This window comes from Gymnogyps californianus, chromosome 2 (genome assembly GCF_018139145.2).
Source record: "Gymnogyps californianus isolate 813 chromosome 2, ASM1813914v2, whole genome shotgun sequence".
NCBI classification, from domain to species: Eukaryota; Metazoa; Chordata; class Aves; order Accipitriformes; family Cathartidae; genus Gymnogyps; species Gymnogyps californianus.
Window position 1 is genome coordinate 89,678,072 of NC_059472.1, and position 22,724 is coordinate 89,700,795.

Genomic DNA, 22,724 nt, shown 5'->3' on the forward strand with positions numbered 1-22,724 from the left:
AAAGAGATTACATCTTAGTGCAAAATCTGACAAACTTAATAGAGCGATACATCTGTAAACATGACACCTACATGATTTTAATCTTACCAGCAAAGTCTAATAAATACAATTAATACTGGATGTGAACCAGTTTTCAATCGTTTTTAACAAGCAGTGGGTACAGAGACTGCCGTGGATGCTTAAATTAAACCAAATAGGTTGGCTTTTAGACAAAAATGAGAAACAGGTGGGTGGAAAAAAGTGCTTAATCCTCATAGATCTTCATAATGGCTAAATTAAGACTGAGGGTTTGTTCAGGTGGGTTTTTTTTCTCCTTCTGCTTCTTCAAAACTTGTTTAAAGTAATTATAATTTCTGTACATCTGCAACATATCACTTTAATGCTAATTTTATGAAAGAAATCTTAATTAAGAATAATGATAGAAGAGGTAAAATTGGCTGTTGCGCTACACTAGAAGATCACAAATAGAATCCCAAACTTCTGAGTTCTGTTTTTGGAAGATGTTTAAATTATACGCAGTGACTGGAATTTTTTATGGTCTGAATAACAGACAGCTTTGGAACCTGTGCATGTAAAACATAGAATCTTCTGTACCATTGACTATCTGACTACATAGATAGTCTCTTCCCAAGATTTATAATAAAATTCTCCAACAAGAAACAAAGGATCTCAAGAAACTCCTTAAATGGGAACATTCACTGTGATAGGTTGCTGGAAGCTAGAGAAATCGGTTCTTCTCAACATCCTTACAGGAAAGGAATGGATTATCCCAGACAATTAGTCAGGTTTTAGCATTGTTTCTTAAGTAAATCTTAGAGACTCAGGCAGGGAAAAGGAGGGAGAGATTAGATGTCTCAAAGAAAAACCTGAGGTGAAAAATATACATAATTCTGAAAAGAGGGAGAGCCAAGATCAAGGGGAGCTTCCCTTCAAGCATAAGGTATTAGATCATACAAACAAGGATTTTTGCACTAATGCACTCATTCTGACTTGGACAGTACACTATGTGCTCTTCTATTGAGAGTTATAATGTAGCTGGGAGTTCACCAGTAATAATCTTTTAGCAGAGGGTTGTATGGGGCACAGAGGGGAAGCAAGGTAAACCACAGGCTTGATCTTCCTGCCATGGAAATCAATTGCAAAACTCCTAGACTGAAATAAGTCTCTGTCAAAGCTGCTGTGAATTTTGCCATGGATTTCAGTACTTGAATTTCACCCCTTTTGCCTACAAAGGAGTCAGTTCTTAGCGTTAAAAGACCCAGTGAGAATGCAAACATTTTACTTCATGGCAAATCTGAATGACTGAATTTCAATAGGAGTTGGCCTCATAACTGATATTTGTGCCTTTGAAGAAGGAAGTGACTGGCAAAATCATTTCAATCAATGTATAAATAAAAATACATATACTTGGGCATGCTTGGATGCTCATAATTTTCTTAATTAATTTCTCTTCTCCCATTTAATGTTGTTGTACTGCCTCTTTAATGATGTCTTGGTGAAGGTAGCTTTTTTTTTTTTTACCATATTTGTCAAAATAAAAATATTGACAGAACAGGAGAGAAAAGATGGAGCACATTACAATGAACAAAGAGCCTTTTTCCAGTTTAGTGAGAGATTTTAGCATGGAACTGAAAGGGGGTAAATAGTTATGTAAAATAACACTGCTCACAAATAGGTAGAACATCTTTCTAGGGATGCCACTAATATTGTGTCTGTCACATAGGCAGCAGCCTGAGATATGATATGACAAGGGTGTAATTTAATATGCCATCTCATAACAGTAAATATTTGTACTGGGCAAAGTTTACTTATTACACAGAGATTGTTTTGTTCTTTAGGCTGAGGGGGGGTGTAATAAGAATTTCCATCAAAGTCAGTACCTTACTTGTGAATTCCCCCTCTTTAATTTTCGTGTTTTCAGGCATCATTAAAACTGCCTTGCTAAACATGGACCGTGAAAACAGGGAGCAGTACCAAGTGGTCATCCAGGCTAAGGACATGGGAGGCCAGATGGGCGGATTATCAGGAACCACCACCGTGAACATCACACTGACTGACGTAAACGACAATCCGCCTCGCTTCCCCCAGAGTATGGAACATTTACGTTCTATGTCTTAACATTAAAGCAGACAAAAATTGGTTTGGTTTTTTTTCACCTCAGATATTGTTTCTGCTGTCATGAACTTACTGAGTATCAGATTTCCTTTAAGAAAGAAAAAGAGAACACACAAGCAAGCAATAGCATCATGCTAAGGTTAATTGCAATAACTGGGAAACACATCTTTAATATTTTTACTTCAGTTGCACTAGATAGTCTGAGAGGTGAATTAATGTACAGAAACATTGTTTTTCCTGCCCATTAAATAGCTTTGATATAATCTATATTTCTTGATCAATATTATTTCTATTAGACCGTGTGGTTGGCTACATTTTAAGATATCTGTTCTGATCTAACATATTTAAGTTTTGAAACATATTTAAGTACGTAAAATGATCCCAAGAGCAATTCTATCAAAATGAATACTTAAGCCCAGGAAACATTTGCCTCAATGGATTTTCCTATATTCTTTGCATACAGAAACAAAAGCACATACATAAATATACCAGATATTTCTGCCTATTTTCCTTCCCCTGTCTCAGATCATTTGGTAGATATCTGTGTGATATTTAAGGGAATCAGTTGAGCCAGATCTCTTAGAAAGTAATTTCTATTAATGACCATTCATGGCCATAAATGATTCAAAGTGATTCAGCTTTTATCCACTTCTCTTTCCCTCTCCTTCCTTCCTTCTCTCTTTCTTTCTTTTCTTCCTTCTTTCTCTCTCTTTTTCTTCTTTTTTGCTTTGTCTAACCACTGCTCTGTGTGTGATGTGTGTGTATCACAGTGTCAGCGTGTGTCAAAGTCAAGAGCAGCTGTTAGAGAAAATAATTGCAGATACTATCAGACAAATCAGCAAGCTTTGGCGGTTAAGTCACTGGGAAAGTTATTGGAAGCAACTTGTCATTTAAGTTCAAAGTCTGTTCTTAGCTGTGGGCAAAGCGTTTCCATTTAAATTAGAGCAACTTAAGAGAAAATATAGCATTCTGCCTCCAATGAGTTAATTATACATCTCTGGACATAAGTGTCTTCAATATAAAAGCCATAGATACAGCTTCATAATGCCAACATTCCCCAAGTAGAGTTTTTTCAGAGGAAAATTCAATGTAGCACATTATTAATAGGCATTTGAGCTGGATTTAGTTTTAGTGTTACTAAGCTGCATTGGCCTTTGGCAGTTCTTAATATTTGTCTTTTGGCCTCAAGACATTTTTCATATACAATTTTGATATGGCCAACAGAGACCCTGATAATGTCTAGAAAGGGACATATGTTGCTAAAGATACATGTATGTAGGAAAACAAAATGCCCATCCTTCATACTAGAAAATGGATAGAAACATAAGTTACTTTTATCCACATGAAAGTAAGGCAGAAGCTGAAGGCTGTTGCCCCAGGAAGGCCCGAAGACACAGCGACTCACTAACTCATCTGTGCATGCCCAGCATGAACCGTGGGCTGAAAGATGGTGTCCGAAATACCATGAGACTGACTGACAAAATTTCCTTCTCTGTCTGCTGTAGGCACATACCAATTCAGAGCTCCTGAGTCTATGCCACCTGAGTCACCAGTTGGCAGGATAAAAGCTAACGATGCTGACGTGGATGAAAATGCAGAGATTGAATACAGCATCACTGAGGGGGATGGATATGACATGTTTGGAATTACCACAGACAAGGACACACAGGAAGGGATTATAACTGTCAAAAAGGTACACATCCTAACACACTTAATCCCAGTCTCTGAAATACCAGCCAAAACTTTATCTAGCACATATTTGTTTTCCATTTTTGGTGCAATGTGTGTTGTTTATTAATTTGAATGCTATCTATTAGGAATCTCTACATTACGTATGTAAAGTTTCTTTTATACAAGCAATTGGGGTCCTTCCTCTTATACCCTCCTTTACTAAACCAATGCACGTACTTTGAAGGACCTGAGAGAGTAAATAACCTAGGGAGTGGGATAAGACTGAGAAAAAATTCTACAGTCTGAACATATCCACAGAATAACTCAAGGAGGCACCACCATCCAACTGTGATTTTGTCCCTGTGATGCTTACAGGACTTGCTCACTTACTAGAAGGTGCTGTGTTAAGACCACAGAAATAATCAGTATTACATTGCCTATTTTGCACTGTCAGAAGGTGTTGAATTGTATAGCTATAATGTATTAAAGTACATAGACACATTTCTTTTGACTCACATTTTGTAAAAATGTAATTAATAAATCCATCAGCATGATTTTGCTTTAGAAAAAAAATCACAGCGCCTTGCTGGATCACAATGGACATCATCTACTAGGCTGCACACTGGACATCATCTACTAGGCTGCACACTGGCTGTCAGAAAAGGTTTGAGAAATATTGTTTACAGTGGGTTATCAGGCAAGCTTGATAAGGTTACAGATATCACCCTCCATCAGTTCAAGTTCAGTCATCACTAGATAGACATTGTGTAGATTTTCCGAACATGCACTTGCTTGTTGATATCAGTACGACACCTGTCATTACTTGTTTTTTAGGAGATGCCTTCCAGGGGCTGATTATGATATCAGTCTAACTCTGTTTGCATTTCTGTCTGTTGCTGACAGAAGCTGTGAATCTTCTACAACATAATGGAAAAACGGGGTGACTACTCTCTCCCCACATTTCTCTAAGTACTGTAACAAAGAGTCGCTAAATGCTGCTTCTTCATACTTTATTTAATAGAGTGTGATATAGTCATAGCCTATCATAAAATCATGTTTTCCTTGATGGGTTTTCCTGGATGTCCAGACACTAGGTGTCATGGTGTTTCATTTCAGTGATGGAATGCCAATATTTAAAGAAGCAGCTCCTGGAAAATCTTCCCCCCTTTAGTGTGTGGTGCTTAGGGGCAAGGAATCAACAAGAAAACATCAAAATGCCAAAAATGACAGAATAAAAGGCATGAAGAGTTAAGACTATTTGAGAAGAAAAGATGAATTGATGTTTAGGAGCTCCAGGCATAGAATTCCCTGAAAAAGTGGGTTTTTTTCTATGCCGTATCATCAGTGGCATAGAGCCCTGTCTTTCTCCTTTCTGCTGGCATTTTAATTCTGGTTCAGCCTCCTGTTATCTAGCACAGGCCTCTCCACAACATCCCCCCATTCATTTGGCAATCCCCACAGACCTCTCAAACTTTTTTTTTTCTCTTTCCAGGCATTGGATTTTGAAAATAAAAACCTGTATATTCTGAAAGTGGAAGCTACCAATACTCACGTGGACCCTCGATTCCTCTACCTGGGGCCATTCAAGGACTCAGCTACAGTCAGAATTCAGGTGGAGGATGTAGATGAACCTCCCGTGTTCAGCAGACCAGCATACATAATGGAAGTGAAAGAAGATGTTCCAATAAACAGTGTAATAGGAACCGTAACTGCTCAGGATCCAGATGCTGCCAAGAACCCTGTCAAGTAAGCATAGACATTTCAGCTTGTGCATAAATTTTGACAGCTTTAATTTTGCTTTTTTATGTCAGCACACAATAAAATCACTTTTAACAATGAAATTGTTCAGGTATGCTTAAATATGGAATATTGTAGATGGTAAATGACCTCTCACACTTGAGCATATCTAGGTATGTGTGATTGCGTTTGCATCGCCCTTGCATCTTGAATTACATCCTATCCTCTTCAGTAACTAATGTTTGTGGGTATTTCTACCATGGAAGAATTTACTGCAAAAAGAGCACTAAGAAGATGTTAGCGTTCTCCTTCCACCTTTAACATTTTCCAGTGCGGTGCGGTGCATCCTCTTGGCTATATGACAGGGGGGTGATTCAGCAGCCCTTTCTTCTCCCATCTGTCCAGACCTGTTTAACAGAGGTCACATTTACCTTCTCTAAACTGCAAGCAGAAATGCCTTAAAAGCAGCTCATGTGCACACACAGACTCTGATCTCACTTGTATCGGTGTAAGATTAGTAAGATAAGAATCAGTCTCATGGTCTTCATAAATTACACTTGCCATGAATCAATAAACTAGTCTTAGAGGAAGTGGAGGAAATGTTAAGGCTGGAGTAGCTAAACCTAAGCCTTCATTTTTTGTAAATTAACAGGTACATTGTTTCAGTACATTTGAAAACGTACTGGAGTACTTAAGTCATATTGGATAGAGTATAAAAGAACTTCTAAATAGTCATGTGCTTTAATTAAAGTTCATTGCTACTTACAAGGCAGTAAGAGGAGGAAACGAAAAATACAGCAATATTAAATCCAGGTCAGTTTTCAGCATGTCTCTGGGTTGGGCACCTTGGAAATGCAATAGTAGTCTTAAGATCAAAACAGAACAATGCAGGTTTAATAAAAATCCAATCCATCAAAACTTTGCACTTCTGCAAACAACTATCTTTCGTCAAAATATCTTACAATGTTTATGAGGCATGGGTAAGTTTTAAGCTCTCAGCTCACCTTGTGAGAGGGGTAAATATCGTCTTAATTTCCTCGATGAAGAAACTAAATCTAAAACATTTCTGGCAGAAACCCTCTTTGTCTTCAGTTTACATGCAATGCCCTGCACAGGAATTCTTGTTCAAGACTAAGCCTTCTAATTTTAATTAAGGTTTGCTTTCATTTATATCAAGACATGCAACAATTATACGGAGTTCTGGACTAGCAGAGTATAGTAACTTACAGAGCAACATAAAGTTTTGCTGACTTTGGTGAAGCCCAGGGACAGAACAAACATCTTCTATGGCAGGTCTTCATCGCATGCTAACATGAAGATGAAAAATTGGTTCGGGTGACACCCAGGCCCCTTGCAGTCTTCATATGAACCTGCTTTTTTATATCTAATGGCACTGGAGAGTGAGGGGAGTGCTTCCCTGCTTCCCTCTGCTTCCCTGTGGTGATAACTACAACCATTTGCATTTCGCACCAGCACCAGCTCCTAATTATAAGTGATTTACAGTGGACAGGGATTATGCTGTTCATTGTTGAGTACTGCCTCCTGGCTCTTCTCTATTAATTGAATGTGTGTGCTAAAACTTACCTGTCTTTCAAAGGGCAGTTCTTTAATACAGTATAGGTACTTTGCATTTTAAAGTATCAGATAATTATTGAGCAAAATTTAGCAGAGGTGTCAAAATTGATGCAATGCAGCAGAAAACTTGCCTCCTGTACACTCTAACAGCATGCAGCAATCAAGGTGAAAGGAGAAGAAAAAGAAAAATGAGGAAGAGGTTAGAGTAATAGAAATAAACACAACAAGAAGAAACATGAAAACCAGTAAGAGGGGAAGGAAATCAGCAGAGAGCAGTAGCCTGAGAGATGTTAGCTTGCAATAAATGTCATTTTATGGTGCTAATATCTTGGATATCTCCTAGAATTTAGGGGCATGGGTTGAGTCTGGATCTTTTTGACAGGGTGATTTTTTTTTTCCATCATGCAATAGAGATGCTAAATCTGATTTTCACTCTGAGCTTCGGGGAAGATGCAATTAGACTGTATATATATGACTTGTCACTTGCTTGTCAATTTTTCTTGATGGTTAAAAATAAAATCTTTAGACACTTGATATTACAATGAAAACCTTCCATTTTCTCCTCTACTCGAGTGAAGATTTCTCTTTTTAAACAAACTGAGCCCTAACTCTGTTAGATGAAAGTCCCTTTGATCTTCCATTAAAGGAAACCTTCACAATATCATTATGAAAATACATTATGAAAAATTCACACACGCATCCCTTCCTGACCCACAAATCTTCCTGACTTGCGGTTACATTAGACAGCAAGCTGCTGAACATCAGAAGACAATGAAGCAATAGCAAAATATGAAGCGGATATCTGCCCTGGTTGTAAGACTGCATAATCGTTCATGACCTGTATATTGCTAGAGCTACATTTCATCAGTCCAGCCCTTATAAATAAGCTTTGCTGTGACATGACATTAAGAAAATACAGCAATACACCAATAGATAGTTTGGCTATATTTGAATATGTATCCACGCGTAGCAACATTATTACCCTCCTGAGTAACAATCCGCTGTCCAGCTGTGTTACAAAAAAAAAGTTTTGCATTCTGCTTGTGTTTGATCTAAACAGAAAGATTATGAACCGTTGCATACTGAAAAAAATAATGCTGCAACTGGCACTGCTGTATTGTACATCAGATCTTTTTAAATTGCTAGCTGAGTTTTTTTGCTATAGTAACTCCTCAGAGGCATAATGAAGTTCATCAGTCACTGGAACTGTCTCCCTGCTGTGATTTGATTTACTAAAGTATCCCAGATGAAAATGATCTGCAAACAAATGTAAGGCTTAATTTTGTTTGTGTATTTTACTGACAACATATTTGCATGTGTTAGATTCTCTCTTTCACCCTCCCCTTCTTCCTGTTATGTACAGGGAGAGACTGGAATCTACGTAGATACCTTTTAACTTCTTAACTTGTCAGTTCCTCAAGGTCTGAAAGGGGTGAAGTCCTGAAATCTGACAAATACACACCAGTAATTTCATTAAATAAATGTAAAAATGAGTTTGATGTTGTCTGCTTAATTCTTACTAGGTTATGATCCATAAGTCAGAATCACCACCAATTCAACATAACTAACAGTCCTTGATCAAAGGAGACTGGATTATACAAACTGAGAAACAGAAGTGACAGTCTAGCTTATTAAAATCATCCTTCTAGACCAGGGTTAATGGTATAATTAGAATATACTTTAACTGCATTGACCTTGTATGTATTTTCTTTTGGATATGAAGAAATAAAATTAACATTTCATTAAGAAGCTGTTCTCTGGTTGGGGTTTTTTTTTGTGAGTTTAACTTTCCACTGTACGAATGACTGAATATATATACAGTTTTACAAGGACTTACATTTTAAAATTCTTAATATCTTGAAGAATTAGTCCTCAATGTAACGGCTCTGGTAACCTTAGAAAAAGTCCAGAACAATATTTTTTTTTTTTTTCCCCCATTTCTTCCAGATACTGTACCACAGATTGAATTTGGGAAATCTTACAAAGTAAAGATAGTGATTACAATATGCCAAGGCATTAAAGTGTGCTAAGGCAGTAAGATATTTTAAGTTCATTCATAATATGAAGCATGAGTGAAAGCATAATTGAAGAAAAAAAACCCACGAACGGACAACTCGTGCCTAAAGCTAGTTGTTTACTTAAATATCTTGCTGGATAAGAGCCTGAAACATAGTATTACAGTTGGCTGGAACAGCTAATCTATGGAAAATCCTGATATTTCATTTCAAATAGGAATGCAAAATCTAGATTTACTGCAAAATGGAAATACCAAAGTATTTTAGCTGAAAGATATGGAAATGAGCTACAGAATATCTGAAAAATAATTGAATTCACAAAATACCAACATAATATCCTATAAAAGCCTGAATGAATGAAAGTTAAAATGAAATGTTTACCATATCAAATACTTACTTTGTCAAAATATAAGAGAGTCAGAGGGGTTTGTATAAACTTGTTTCCATCAAACATTTCAGCTAAGTCAACAAATTCACATGTACTATTTAGAGGTGGACAAAACGACACAGCTTGCTGGAGCTGTCCCATCAGTCAGCACTGCCTATTACACACCTTCTCACATACTCCTTTGAAGCTGATGGTAAGATTACTATGCTGCATACAGGAACTAGGTTAGTGACACCACAGCTGACTTCGTGTAGCTGAAATTGTGGTACTGTTAGTCAAGTGACAGCAATGAAAAAAAACTAAATCAGCTCCTGAAAAACTAGCAAGGTGTGCCTATGCAAGTCCTACCAAAAAAAGTTAGCTTTTTGTGCGAGTACCTTTGAATCTCATTTGGTTGTTTCCATAGGAATTTAATGTGGAAAAAGAAAAACAATTTAGTGCAAATAATTAATACTTGCTATAGTTTTGTTTAGGAAGGTAGGCTACACTAATATTCTTATTTTAGAATAAGACCAGTCTAATTCGCTGTGGAAATTATATCCCTTTTTTTACTTGCAAAGAAGAAAAAAAAAATGCAGTTACAAGATAATTAGTAAGTTAGTTCATTTTAAACCTGTGTCAGAATCACATGTCTCAACTGGACTCTTCTATTCTCTCCTTCTTCCATGCAAGATCTTTCTCAGAAGTTAAGAGACACTGCACAGGCACTGGGAAATCTGTGCAGAATAAGGGACATGTCACGCAGCTGCTCCAAGGGCAGAGCAGGGAAAGGATTCCCCTCAATTCCGTAGTGGCAGTAAACTCTGCCAGTTATTCTCCTGGCCTAGTTTTCATCTGACTGCACACCAGCTCAGTCATATCTTTATCCTTATCCTTGTCTGGACACAAGGGACAGCAGTAGCTGCCTTGTCTCCATCGACATGGCCTGCAAGGAGACCAAGGGAACACACTGGGCTGCCTAAGGCTCTGTCCTGGATTGTACATCAGCACACATTTGGGCTTGAAACAAGAGCAGAATAATGCAATTGCATTCTTGCTTTAGCAACATCAGAGACATAATTCTGTCAAAACCTCCGTAATTTATGCAAGAATTTTCTCTTCATGAGAGATGAAACCAAGTCACAGCATTTGGATCAGGGTGGTAGCACCCTCTCCTGTGAACTGGAGAGTTCTGCTTTTAAAGTTGGATTCAGTTCAGCAGAAAAAGCAAAAGATCAGGTCGAAAATTTGAATCCGTATTTAGACTCTGAGCTCTTCCAGAGCTTGTTACCATTCATTTTGACATCTAGATACCATCAAGCAGGGCTGAGCATGTTAGTTTTAATGAATTACAGCAAACCTTTATGTGATATGTACCATGGAATAATGAATCTCTCTTCCATGCTGACTTGTTTTTGGGGGGCAGTCTTTTTAAATGCTGGGAAGTGAAAGGCAGAAATGCACCCCAGCTGTCAAATTTTATACCAGAAATAATTTGGAACAGTTGAGATATCAAACCACAAAAAGAGGGTTTTATAAAGGGAAAGCCAACTCAGCCTTAAAATAAACTTCATAACTTTCAGTACACAGACTTCCAGTTTTCCACTAAAAGCAAAGCTTTGATAATTCTCAGAAGTATGTAAATTCTGCAGTAATTCATTTAGTCAGTGGCAATGCTCCACCTCCTAAATCAAACCTCTGATGTGTCATTATCCAGTAGCTCTTTGTGTGAATAAAGACTCTGAAGCCTGCGCTGAAAACAAAAGGCAACTCCATTTACTAGCTGTTCGATGTCTAGTCTTAGAAAATGGTTTAAGAACATAGAAATTAAAAGGAAAGCATTCTCCTAACCCCTCTCTCTGTATTTGCAGGTACTCTGTAGATCGACACACTGATATGGACAGAGTATTCAACATCAATTCAGGAAACGGTTCGATATTTACTTCAAAACCCCTTGACCGGGAAACACTGCTATGGCACAACATTACAGTAATAGCAGCAGAGATCAGTAAGTCAAACCTAAATACCACTGCTATCCCTGTTGTAATGAATTTAGCCTTCTAGCTCCGCGTGTGGAAAGCACGGCTGGACAGATGTCAGGTTATATGGATAGTCCACTCAATACTAATGAAGAAGCGGAAACTCTGCAAGAGGTGTGTTTACTGGGGACACAGTTCGTCAAGAGGTAACTTAGCTGAGTGGGGAGGAAAGGTAACAATTCTGTGTTTTCTAATCAGTAATAGCCATTTTTAATTTTGAACGTGATTGTTGAATTCTGAAATTGGCACGCAGCAAGCAAGATGGTTTAAAGACAAACTGCATTCCATGACTGAATTCAGTCTGATCCAGACTGACTATAGTATGTCAGTTTTTGAGTAAGACTAAGGTGGCTGGGCTGAGCTAGGTGCCCAGAGCTTAATCAGTTTTAAGGATTTCCATTTTTAACTTCTTTCACATCCTTTGAAATTATGACCTATAGTTACAAATCAGTCTGTCACTTAGTTTAGGATTGCTTAGAAGAAGTAATCTTGTTATAATACTAGTCATGTTGATTTTACGAGCTGAAATGCCAGGGATCTAGATAAGGACGTGTATGCTAGGTGGCCTTAATAAACAATCCTCTTTATTTTAATACATTAACTATAAGCATGTGACATGCTCAAATATTAGGGAATGCAATTGTTTGCTTTTGCAGAGTCATAGTGCCTATGATTGTGAAGCATGGTGGAATGGTAGATAGATCCCATATAAGCACCAGTTCTATGACCGTCACAAAGTCTTTGTGCAACTCAGAGGTTAAATGGCTTTTTTTTTTTTTAAACATATTCTGAGACAATATAAGCTCAACTTTCGTATGTTGTGTGTATATGTATATGGCTCAATCAGCTGCTGAATGGTGAGAAGAGTGTAACTAAGGAGTACTTGACTCCAGCTTTCTTTATTCTGCAGGTCATTTTACAACTGAAAACTAATGTGAAACAATACTATTGAGGCAAGCAGATGGGTTTGTGTAAAAGAGTAGTGGGCTAGAGCCTACAGGAATGATGGTTCTTAATAGTTTTTGCCCTCTCTTGAAAGTTTGCACCTTTTAATGCTAGGTATGTGGTTCAGTGCACCAAACACTGACTTCTGGCTGACTGTTAGTCAGATGTTTGTGTTTCTATTAAGTCTTTGAAAGAGTGATCTAGGGTCAAGAGTCATACACTACAGACTGAGATCCTGGATAGAGGAGGAGGGGAAAAATAAACACCTAAAAAGGAAAGAACAGCAAGAACATTTAGGAAGCATGCTTGCATTGATCCCAGCAGAGCTGAAATAATAAACAGTATAGAAAATTGTATACTGTCTGAAAACCAACTTAGCATCTACATGAAATACTCATTTAGTTCCTTGTTTCCTCCCCTAAGGACAGACCTTCGACTGGGCCAAACTCTCTCAACTAAACCTCTTGTGTCTGACACAGGTTTCTGTCTTAATTACCATTCCTCTTTAGTCTGAATCCTTCCAGGCTGCAACAAGCTACTTCCCAGGCTGTGCTTCACTGAGCCTAGACCAAATTTGGCATAACTGGGGTAGAAGCCTTCCAAAGCCAATTTTCTTGGTTGAAATGCAGCTACTGTTTAAACAAGCCTTGGTCTGATCCTGGTTACCTCATTAATTTTAGTCTCAAGAGACTAGGCTGGAAAGCACCACTGCTTAATGTTCCTAGCTAAAACTAGTAATTTCTAGCAAGGCTAGCTGAACTCCTGTTCCACTAAATTCCAGCTAATCACTGATTGCTCTCAGTGACATATCATCATATCAAACTCCAGGTATATTTCACTGAAGTAATCTAAAAGAAATATCCAGCCAAGTTACAGGCAGGATGCACGTTCAGATGGATGGGTGCTCCCTTTGATATTAAAAAAGTAAAAAAAAAAAAAGATAAAGTCATAAAGAGAAACACCTTTCAGTGATGACTGTTCTTCATTTCATTTTACAGTAGAAAAAAATGAAAATACAGACGTTGGTTTGCCTTTAATTGACTAGAAATGTCAGTAAGTGTAGATAGCTCCATTTTTTAATGTTCTTTTTCACCGGTATGAGCTGCAGCTGCTCAGCAAGCCCAGAGAATCATGCTGTGAATGTTGCAAACAAATGGTGAAACACTGGGTCAGTACATCTGCCATAATCAGAAGGCAAACTGGCAATAAAACTCAATACACAGGGCTACTGATTCACAGCTGCAGAATTACAGCTGATTTACCGGAGAGAATTCCCAGAGTATTTTTAAATATTCTTTACTCAACACTTAAGGGTAAATCAAACATTGGCAGGACTTTGAGGCTGTATTCAGAAAAAAAAACTTTAACAGTTTGGTTGCTGGGTCAACAGAAAACATACCACCATAGAGATTAATAGATTTAAGCAGTTTGTTGAGTCTGTGGAGCTTTTTTTGGAGATGGAGCCCAGCAGTAATGAAAGGATAATTCAAACAAATTAACCTACATCAATTAATTTGCAAAAATAATTTGAAAGATAACAAAAAAAGGCTTAAAGATGTACACATATATTTCAACTTACATTTCCATTAAATCAGAAAAAAGTCCCATGTCCATAGAGCATAGAGTTTTTATGAAGCTTCTATTTATTACAGTATAATTTTAAATAGTGAGAACCTTAAGCACCTAGAAGTAAAATGAAAATATGTAGTTCATGGTTCAAAAAGCAGGAAAGAAAACAATTGTAGTTCTTGAGAGGAGAAGAAACACATTTGCCAATATATTCGAATGTATTTGTTAGAAAGGTATGCCCTTATAAAATAGTCTTGCCAATAGTCCTGCGACTTCAAATAACTACCTTTGATTTCTGCCTATTATAAAAATTCAACATTTGTATTGATGTATTTTAGCATAGAATTCAGCCTAGTCTATATTATACATAAACTGTTATTTTATACATTGAATGAATTTAGCCCAGTGATTCATATTAGAATGTGGTTTATGCCTAATGGAATCATATTAACTTCAATGGGACTGTGGAGCTTTAAAGGACAATATTTTGTCCAAATGACTGAGCTCTGTAATACAAATATACAGTGCCAATTTTAGAGAAGGCATTTTCAGATTTATAAAAGTATGACAAACACAGTAATAGGACTTTTATTAAAGCCTAACTCAACAAGCTACTATAATGAATGCTTGTAGAAGCATACAGAGTCTTAGATCTGCTATATTTTATTGCACTTTTTTCACTTGAATCATAGGTTAAAATGCATTAATAAACTATATTAACACGGGTAGGAAATTAACGTAGCAAAACTCAATGTGAGCCCTCATGAAAGGGAGGGGGAAGGTATTTATTTTAAATGAAACTAATCTCAATCATCACACTCATTCCCTCAGAGATTTCACTCTTTCACATTCCCACACCCACATACTCGCAGGTACTGAGGTGGGTATGTCTGGGTGACCTGTCCTAGATCATTTTTTGTGCGATATGGAGGACAGAGGACACAGATCAAGTCCTGGCAATGTCTCTTGGTTTCCTTTTGATTGGTGATGACAAATTGGTTTGGGGGGCAGATCTTGTACCTTTTAGGAGTCGATAGTGGTTATGATGTAACTTTTTGCCTCAGAATCTTGCCTATTTCACCATTCACGGCTCCTAGGCAAGGTTGCTGCCTGTTGCCTTTCTTCTTTATTTTGTATATCTTCATGACTAAAGCCTGTCTCCCTCCAACAGGAAAAGGAATGGTCTATACAATGATGTGGTGCATTTCCAAATGTTTTCAATTTTATCTAGAAAGTTTGCAATATTTTCATTAGTATTTTATGCTCAGGAATATCCTTGTCAAATTCAATCTCTTGGCACTATACAGTCCTTATAGGGAAAAAAAACACGTTTACATATGGGGATCTGCAGATTCTATATAGTGCTTATGTTCTTCAGCTGATACATTTTAGTGTTAACTCTAGAATATCAGCCAAATCAATTCACAACAGATTAGAAAATATCTGTGATCACAGCCGCAGTTACTATTTATATAACATAATGGTAATCACGGTAGCTTAAGGAACTGTGTCACGAGATTTCTAGGGGACAGGATATTATATATAACAGGTGGAGAGGAAAAAAAAAACACTCAATCCCATCTTCATGACTCTTCAGTCTTCCTGTTTCAGAGTTAAGGAAGGGAATATATTCTAGAAACTTTGTTGCCACCAAACTGTATCAGTTAGGCTAATAAATAGATTTCAATTAATTCCAGTATTATACTTTATATATATATATCACACATACATTCATAATCATACTTGGACTGTTCAAAGGAACTTGTAAATCCTGGACTCCTACCCAATCTTAACTGGATAGCTTATACAGAATCAGAGTAATGATAACACAGCATGATTTTGTGGAATTCACCCTATAAGGCCTTCCCCAGAAATCAACAGAATATAAGTGGAGTATTGTGAGTGAGAAGACTTAAGGCAATGAGCCCCTAAGTCTGTCCTTTTCTTCTCCTGCACTGAGTCAGTAGCTGGGCTAAATAAAATCTCTATTCTTTCTGGTTTTATTGTTTCAGACAACCCAAAACAAAGCAGCCGTGTCCCAGTGTTCATTAAGGTTTTGGATGTAAATGACAATGCTCCAGAGTTTGCCATGTTTTATGAGACCTTCGTCTGTGAAAATGCAAAGGCAGAACAGGTGTGTTGTCTGCTTGTACTATGAAAATATTCCAAATTAATTGAGTTTTGCTGCTACTCTTGCATCATCTCATCAAGAGGTATACTTCGCATTACATCAAACTGTCCGTTTTGCAAAATTAAACTAAACAGTGGCTGCACAGTGTGTGATTACACTTAGTATTCTTGCAGCTAATGTGACAGTATGTTTTAAACTGTTGTTTTCTGTACTGCACCTGGTTATCCCTGATTCATTTCCATTCTGTGATTCTCTGCTTTATTCAGGCACTGCCACTGCCTCCTTCAAAAACAGTTTCAGGTCCATAACTGTTACAGGCCCTGTCTGTGATACAACTATTTCCTGCCAGATAACTCTCACTCTACCAGTCCTATTACTAAATGGTTCAAAGTAGCAGACAATTTGGAAGATTCAGCCAAACAATTCCTGTGACATGAGATTTGGGTAGATAAATATACAGTCAGCTTGGACTGTCTCACCTTTCATCTCTATTGCTTGTCACATGCAAAGGTTTCCTACCCGTCTGGAGTGGTATCAACCCAAGCTTGCTCTTAAATTCAACATGATTTTCCTGCCAGCTTTCAAATTCATTATGTTACTGGCTGATGGTACAGGATACAATAGCACGGTGATCCTAAACAGCATCAGCACCACATGGATCGCTTTTCTTAAGCTCGCCATAGCGACATCAGCTGCCTTAAAGTAGAAGAAATGAATACAATAAGATCGCTTTACAATCCTAGAGTACATAAATGAGCATAAGGTCCACCGACTTTGGAGATAATTTTGTTCTTATTGTTTCAGCTGATACAAACATTAAGTGCTGTTGATAAAGATGACTCTTACAGTGGACATCAGTTTTCATTCTCCTTAGCTCCAGAGGCAGCCAGCAGCTCAAACTTTACACTACAGGACAACAGAGGTGAATTTCTAGGAAGACTTTTCTTTATTATCTCATCCTTGCTTTCAGTCTTCAGATGAAGATTTAATGTGTGCTTTGTGTTTCCAGACAACACAGCAGGGATTTTCACCCGAAAAACCAGATATAACCGGCATGAAATGAGTACCTACTTCTTGCCAGTGGTAATATCAGACAATGACTATCCTATCCAGAGCAGCACTGAAACGGTGACTATTCGAGTATGTGCTTGTGACCATCGAGGAAAGATGCTGTCCTGTAATGCAGAAGCCTTGATTCATCCTACTGGTCTTAGCACTGGGGCTCTTATTGCCATTCTTCTCTGTATCATTATATTACTCGGTAAGTAGCTCAGAGGCATTTTGTTCCTTTCATGGTTATTTTGCATTGCTACAAGTGATTATACCAAGGCTAGGACAAAAGCAAAGCCAAGACATCCTTGTCTTATCCTGCATTTATATTATTGTATTTCCTCCCCTGAGGGCTGCTACAGATATGGTATATAGAACACATCCTATCTAATCTTAGTTATCTAAAAGTTAGCAATGTCCAGGCAAGAGGAGACAGCTGGGCTCCACCCTCTGGTCAATGGAAAGAGACAGGCACCTGTAGAGAGACATTCATCCCTTCCCCTTTTTGGTATCTGAGGTGGACCAGACTAAGCACCCTCTGCAGGTGTCCATCTCTTTCTGTTCATCATAGAAGGAGACCAGATAACTTAGTTTTAAACAATTAACTTCCCGTGTCTAAACCGTGGAGAAACAAGTCTCAGTGCTTCTGTTCTGCTGGAAAAGGATGCTGAAATGGGGTGGCTACTAAAGCACTCTCTCAAAAGCTGCAGGGTTCTCCCTTTCAGGCACCTGTGAATATGAAGAAGTTGGGTCCTGAATGTGGAGGATGTACAGATGTCTGGCTACAGCACTTACAAGCAGTCAACATTTATTTTTTTTATAAAAATAGGGACAGTTTGCAACATTTCCCACATTCCTCTCACTCAGGTTCCACCCCTCTTGTACAGCAGAGATAATCGGTTCCTCGGCCATTAGCCATAGTCTATTCATCTGGGGAGAACTGTACAATACAACACAGGCATTTCTCAGGGAGATGATATTAGTCACCTTTAGTATCTGGCCAGGAAAGAAGGGAGTCAGACCAATTTTATAGCAGTAGGGTAGAAAATGTTTCCTCAGTGATTCCACTTCTTTCTACCATACTTGTATCTTCCTTGGACATGCTTATCACCACTGCAGAATCATCTTGATCTTTACTATTAAAAAAATTTCCCTCTCTGGTGATGAGTCAAAGACCATGTTGTGATTCTCAGACTTTACCAATATAGTCATGCCTTGCCCAAATAAGCACTATCCCATTTTCAGAAAAGATTCCCACAATAACAATCTTACCCTTAATTCAGCATTTAATTCATTTTTCAAGACATGGTATCATTGCCTCTAAGGGCTGAGCTTACTTTGTATCAAGTTCCTTACCAGAAAAAGAAATCTAATGCTGCAGGTAGTCTTGCACTCGTTAGTACAACTATGCTCATTAATATCAATCTGACATTAAACGATTTCCTGTTTTATGTCAATCGAAAATAATTGATTCTGTGTGCTAAGCAGCACTTTATGTCAATTACTGCTCACACCACCATGCACCATAAGCAGATTTTCAATTAACTCAGCTATATAATTTTCTATTTTCAGGCTGGTTGCAGGGTTTGCATGTGCAACCACTACTGAGTGAAAAACAATACTCTGGGCAGACCTGAACCACAACTTAAAGTTTAGCAGCAACAAAAAGTGCCTGTAAATTGCTAGGTTTATCTGCAGTCTGAGTAAGTCTAGCGGCTTATCAGGAGGCCTCAGATACTGCTAAACACTGATGTGCAAATAAAGGTGATGTACTTTAACATATAACTTCTAATGGGTTTTTTTGCCTGCAAGTTCAGCACAAAATAAGAAAATCCAAGTATCAGAGATGTGACATAATTATCAAAGTCTCATCCTTGCATATGCTGTGTAACACCCTTTTTGTTAATGAGATACTTCAGCAACCCTTCAATGTAAAAACTATCATTCCTACGCTTTCTCAGATCGTTCTACCCGTCGCTATTCCGGAAGCCCATTCAAAATTGATGCTGTGTTTTTCCAGTTCTCCAAAATTTTCTCCAGCTATCTCTGTTCTTTCACATAGACCTTTGCCTAATCCTCCCACTTAGTGTCACAGCTTTGTGCTCTTAAGGAAGAGGATTCTCTCTTACTGCATTTTTGCACAGCAGCACAAAGAAGCATCACTCAGATTAGGACCCTTACATGACACCATAAGTAAATCCTCATCAGTAGTGTGAGAGCCTGAATCTTTCACAGTCTGAACCAGCCCTCCTAATTCCTTCAGTTTCACCACCTCACTTATTTCCTTTCAATTCATATTAACAGATGTTCTCCCTTACTCACATTATTCCTATGGTAAAGACACAGCAGGAATTAGAGCATTTTCCTACTTAATCCTGTCTTCTTGGGATCCATCTATAATGAATGGAGAGAAAGAGTACGAGACTCTTCCACAACATTCTTGAGCACACCTACAGATAGCATCTTGCTCTAAGCAATCCTGCAGGGGAGCCTTTCATTTAAAAAAAAAAAAAATTAAAAAAATCATCTTTTTGTCTGTCAACGGAAGCTAAGAAAGACAAGTTTCAATGGGCTAAAATTTTGTTTTGGGGATGTCCTTAGTCCTTGGCATTGCCCTTAAAAGTGTTATGAATGATGAAGGGACTGACAAAAAAAAAGTCTTTAACCATTACTGTGCTTTGACTCGCACACCATTTTAGAAACACAGCTGACATGAAAGATAATTTTGATCCACCTTATCATCTTGTATCAATGAGTTTAGGCATTTTCTGCTTTGCTTTGCTATGAAAGAACTATAAAGACAGCAAGATGTGTCTTTTCTTGGATTTTGCACAGCAGAGCTGAGATACTGGGCACTGTGGACCTCAGATTACCAAAGCAACAGTGATAGTAGTAATACATCCCTGCTCCTTGCTGCTGTTCATTTGTAAATATTCAGCCATTTACCATCTTAAGGCAGAATCCAGCTAAGAAATCTGAAATTAGCTTCTAAAGGAAATAGTGTTGAACATATTCCCTTCCACCCTCTGTGTGTACTTCTCCAACAGTACTGAGGATCATTATTGAGTAAAAATATTTAAATTTGGATCAGGGCCTTGGAAAGAGTTCCTGCCCTTCAAATAAATGAAAAATATACTTACATACACACACAAACTTTAGAATGAAAGGCATAAAATAACTGTTTGAGAAATCTCATGCCTTTGGCAGATTAAAAAATACCATTACCATACCTTATCAGTCTAAGATTTAAGCCATGTATTTTTTTAAGGTGATGTACATTGTACATCAAGGAAGTTAATAAAACTTGAACTTTGTGCTGGCTGAAAAATCCACTCCATGTTCCAAGCTTTTTTCCAGAGCAGGTTGGATTTATTTATCTTGAAATGCAGCTTTACTAACCTTTTATCAAACCCCAGTAGATAATAGCCTTGTCCATAGCACAAGTTGCATCTCATCCCGGGGGTTCAAGGTAAATAACATCTGATGTTACTTATTTTGGAGAAAGTGTTCCTTCCTTCCCAGCTCTCATGAAACTAGTTCTGTTCTCAAGGCAACAAAATCGCTATATGACTCCAGGTAAAAATGTGCCTACTGACAAAAAGACACTCCACTTGGCCTCTTACAAGCTTGACGTCTCCTTTCTTCTAGTGCATATCCATGCCATTTCATCTCCCAAGGTACTCACAGGCAGAGCCAGCACAGTCTGAAAACCTGACGTGCACATTTGTGGTTTTGCAAAACATCTTTTAAAACTTTGAATTCGAGCAGAGGCGCAGCATTTCTTCTGGGTTTTAATGGAGTTAGGGATTAACCTTTCCCTTTCTCTTCCCCTATTATTTTTGTTTCCAGTTACAGTGGTGCTGTTTGCAGCACTGAGACGGCAGCGGAAAAAAGAGCCTTTGATTATTTCCAAAGAAGACATCAGAGACAACATTGTCAGTTATAATGATGAAGGTGGTGGAGAGGAAGACACCCAGGCATTTGATATCGGCACGCTGAGGAATCCCGAAGCCATAGACGATAATAAATTACGCAGAGACATTGTGCCGGAAACACTTTTTATGCCACGGCGGACTGCAACAGCACGAGATAACACAGATGTCAGAGATTTCATTAACCAAAGGTTAAAGGAAAATGATACAGATCCAACGGCACCCCCATATGACTCGTTAGCAACCTATGCGTACGAAGGTAACGGTTCTGTGGCCGAGTCCCTCAGCTCCTTGGAGTCGGTGACTACAGACGGAGATCAGGACTACGATTACCTCAGTGACTGGGGGCCTCGGTTTAAAAAGCTGGCAGATATGTATGGCACAATGGACAGTGACAAAGACTCTTAATATGTTGCCTTTTTCTTTTCTTTTTTGTTTCCCTTCCTCATTTTCAGAAACAGCATTGAGATATGTGAAGTGGCTATTTCTTTCTATTTCTCCACAGCTGTGTGAAAGGGTTCTCTGTTCTACCCGTTCGAATTGTCTAATGACTGCAGTCTGTGTGGATCAGCCATCAGAAAACTTTTTCTAGTATCATTTTATGAGCTTCCAAGAGGCAAAATTCTTATTTTTTAGTGCATCCAGTTTACCAAGCCAATCTTACAGGCACGGCAGTAGTAGAAGGGAAAAAAAGGATCAGATGGGGAGCAATATTTTTACTTGTTTTGCTTATATTGTAAATTGGAGTATATTACTGTTTAAGCTCACTTGCTCTTTTTACTTGTATTCAGACTATTCAGCTCAGACGACTGCTCTGTCAATTGTGTATTGCACATCCCAATGTAATGAGGTACCCTAGTTTACCCTATGTATTATAGTTAAAAGTAGCGGTGATGGAATGAAGGCTTATTATACAAGTAGAGTAAGCTGAGAAAAAACATCAAACATATATTTTACTCATGAGAAGGGTAGAAAGGCCTAATGGTCATTTAAACCTAAGTGTTTTTCCTAGAACTCGCCATTGCCCCCAATGCACTGAATCATACTAAACACACACATATATATAGTTCATTGACTGCTATGTATATATTCTTCTGACCTAGCATTGCTGGAGAGATGTGTGTGAGTGCATGTGTGTGTGGTCAGTAGCCCCAATATCTAATCCTTAGATGGTTTCCCAGTTCTAACCCAGACTTGCCTTGTGATATGGGGAAAGTCATCTAATCCAACTCCAGATTAGATCATGGCTTGGAGGAAGGAGCAGATCATAACTGTGCTTTTCTTCGTACGTCTTTGGTCGGCCTCCATCTGCACATAAGTTCAGTGATGGCCACTGTGCTGGGGAGGTGGGAGTCGGGCATTTCATATCCATCTGCTTCTGCCTGTTCTCATATGCAGGAGGGGAGTAGTAGCCTCCAAGGTGACTGCCACCCGTTGGGGCAAAAGGAGCAACTGCAAAGGAGGAAAGAGTGCTTTTTTTGTCCTGACCTTCCCTCCCTGGATGCCCAGGGTGGCTTCCTGACTAACCCTCTGCCCAGTTTTGCTATCTGTAAAGTGGGGAAACGATGCCTACCTCAT

The 22,724-nt window shown here is 38.3% G+C and overlaps 1 protein-coding gene across 3 annotated transcripts in view; it reads left to right on the top strand.

The window, feature by feature from the left end:
- Nucleotides 1–21,714, top strand: part of LOC127012756 (cadherin-6) — a 47,868-nt gene extending 26,154 nt beyond the window's left edge. For 2 of the 3 annotated variants that reach the window (XM_050891026.1, XM_050891028.1), the window contains 8 exons: nucleotides 1,922–2,089; nucleotides 3,621–3,808; nucleotides 5,279–5,532; nucleotides 11,352–11,488; nucleotides 16,046–16,167; nucleotides 16,969–17,086; nucleotides 17,174–17,425; nucleotides 21,064–21,714. In XM_050891026.1, coding sequence (XP_050746983.1) covers nucleotides 1,922–2,089; nucleotides 3,621–3,808; nucleotides 5,279–5,532; nucleotides 11,352–11,488; nucleotides 16,046–16,167; nucleotides 16,969–17,086; nucleotides 17,174–17,425; nucleotides 21,064–21,554 — 1,730 coding nt within the window. In that variant the 3' untranslated portion in view covers nucleotides 21,555–21,714. The remainder of the gene's footprint in view (nucleotides 1–1,921; nucleotides 2,090–3,620; nucleotides 3,809–5,278; nucleotides 5,533–11,351; nucleotides 11,489–16,045; nucleotides 16,168–16,968; nucleotides 17,087–17,173; nucleotides 17,426–21,063) is intronic. The other variant, XM_050891027.1, reaches the window with a different exon arrangement.
- The last annotated feature ends 1,010 nt before the right edge of the window (nucleotides 21,715–22,724 follow it).